The sequence below is a fragment of the Nicotiana tomentosiformis genome, chromosome 3 (assembly GCF_000390325.3).
Source record: "Nicotiana tomentosiformis chromosome 3, ASM39032v3, whole genome shotgun sequence".
NCBI lineage: Eukaryota > Viridiplantae > Streptophyta > Magnoliopsida > Solanales > Solanaceae > Nicotiana > Nicotiana tomentosiformis.
In genome coordinates, this window is record NC_090814.1 from 73,599,991 (window position 1) to 73,602,033 (window position 2,043).

The following is a 2,043-nucleotide window of genomic DNA, read 5'->3' on the forward strand; positions in this document are numbered from 1 at the left end:
CAACTCTGGTCTCAAAACCACTAAGAACAACCAAACACGACCGATACACACGGTCAAAAACAAGGGAATCTCCCACAGGTGTGGACACATAGATAGGAGAACTCAAGGAATCACGGGATACACCCAAGTATGGAGCAAAGTAAGATAACACATAGGAATAAGTGTATCCTGGATCAAATGAGACTGATGCATCTGAGTGGGATGCGACTGCCTCCGTCCTAGCAAGAAGGGCATAATATATGGCCTAGCCCCCCCTCTAGGGCTGCCTCTACCTGCCCGTCCTCCATCTCTAGCTAGCTGTGCAGATAGAGTGGCAGCTGATGCGGTAACCATAGTCTGAGAAACCTGAGGCCCGGTAGAATATGCGGAGCCTGAGTAGTCAATGGAGGTGCACCCCTCCTGAGTCTGCGTAAATCCCTCACCATATGACGAGTGTCAACACACTCAAAATAAGCTCTCGGAGAACGTGGCTGCGGTGGCTGGCTTGGTCCTGATCGGCTGGAATGTCCACTAAATGCACCTTGTGCAGGAGGTGCACTTGACAATGGCGGTGCATAATAGGGAGCCTGGGGCCTAGGAGTGGCCGGAGTACCGCTGGAAGCTGGAAGTGCTGAATGAACGGGGCGACTCATATAGCCCCTACCATGATGAGTTGCAACTGGGCCACAGGCACCACTATATGTGCCAGAATCTCGAGGCCTCTTGGCCTCCCTCTCTTCTCTCTCCCAGGTCCATATACCCTCCATTCTCCTAGCGATCTCCACTACCTGTTGGTATGCGATGTCCATCTCTGACTCTTGGGCGATGCTAAAATCTGATACGAGGGTTGAGCCCCTCGATAAATCGATGGACTCTCTCTCTAACAGTAGCAACCAAAGCTGGAGCATGCCTAGACAAGTCATTGAACTGGACTGCATACTCCGATACGGTCATAGAACCCTGGCACAACTGCTCAAACTCTACGCGCCAAGTATCTCTGAGACTCTGGGGAATAAATTCCCTCAAGAACATGTTTGAGAAGTAAGCCAAAGTGAGTGAAGCTGCCTCGGCCGGACTACCCAACATATATGATTGCCACCACTGATAAGCCGCTACCTTAAGCTGGAACGTAGTGAAAGCAATCGCACTAGACTCCACAATACCCATAGTACCAAGGATACGGTGGCACTCCTCAAGAAAACCATGGGCATCCTCTGAAGCCAGGACGCTGAAAGTAGGAAGGTGGTACTTCTTGTACCTATCGAGCCTGAGCTGCTCCCTCTCAGACATTGTTGCCCTGGCGTGGGGCTGAACTGGGGCGACCGGCTACACTGGTATGACCTCTGGGAACTGGTCAACCTGGACCCACTTCTCTAGGGTATGGGCGGCAGGAGTCTATGCTCCTCCTCCGGCCTGAGATGTGGTAGGAGCAAGTGGGATCAACCCTGCCGCGAGACTCTACTAAACCTTCTTGTGACTCATAACACCTATGAACCTACAACTCTAATACCAACTTCTCACGACCCCAAATTTCCTCCGTAGGAAGTCATGACGACACCTAGTCTCTAAAACTAGGTAAGCCTATAAACATGCGGAAAAATTGAAATAACAACATTAATATCTCAAAACTTCAACAATTGCATAAATAAAATCTGTAACTCAAAATGTACAAATCCCAAAACCTGGTAAAGTATAAGTCACAAGCTCTAGTAACAATTCTGAATAATCCTATACATCATTGTCTAAGATAGTGTAATGAAATGAGGAAAAGCAAGATAGATGGAGACTCTGAGGCCTGCGGACGTGGGCAGGTGTACCTTGAAGTCTCCAAAGCAACCTTAGCTCACTAATGTCGGGACTGATAGGAAGTACCTGAATCTGCACAAAAAGATGTGCACAAGTGTAGTATGAGTACACCACAACGGTACCCAGTAAGTGTCAAGCCTAACCTCGGTAGAGTAGTGACAAGGTCAGGTCAAGGCCCTACTGGAGATAATATAAAACAAGACAAATGATATAACAATATAATGATAATGACAATAGAATGAAACAATAAGAAATTTA

At 48.0% G+C, this 2,043-nt stretch overlaps 1 protein-coding gene across 1 annotated transcript; it reads right to left on the reverse strand.

Moving 5' to 3' along the window:
• Nucleotides 1-807: 807 nt before the first annotated feature.
• LOC138908008 (uncharacterized) lies at nucleotides 808-1,269 on the reverse strand. The gene has a single exon (XM_070198638.1). It carries the CDS (start codon nucleotides 1,267-1,269, stop codon nucleotides 808-810), a length of 462 nt encoding a protein of 153 aa, XP_070054739.1.
• Nucleotides 1,270-2,043: the final 774 nt, after the last annotated feature.

Coding starts and splice junctions, on each gene's coding strand:
- LOC138908008 (XM_070198638.1), bottom strand. CDS start 1,269: ATGTCTGAGAGGGAGCAGCTCAGGCTCGATAGGTACAAGAAGTACCAC.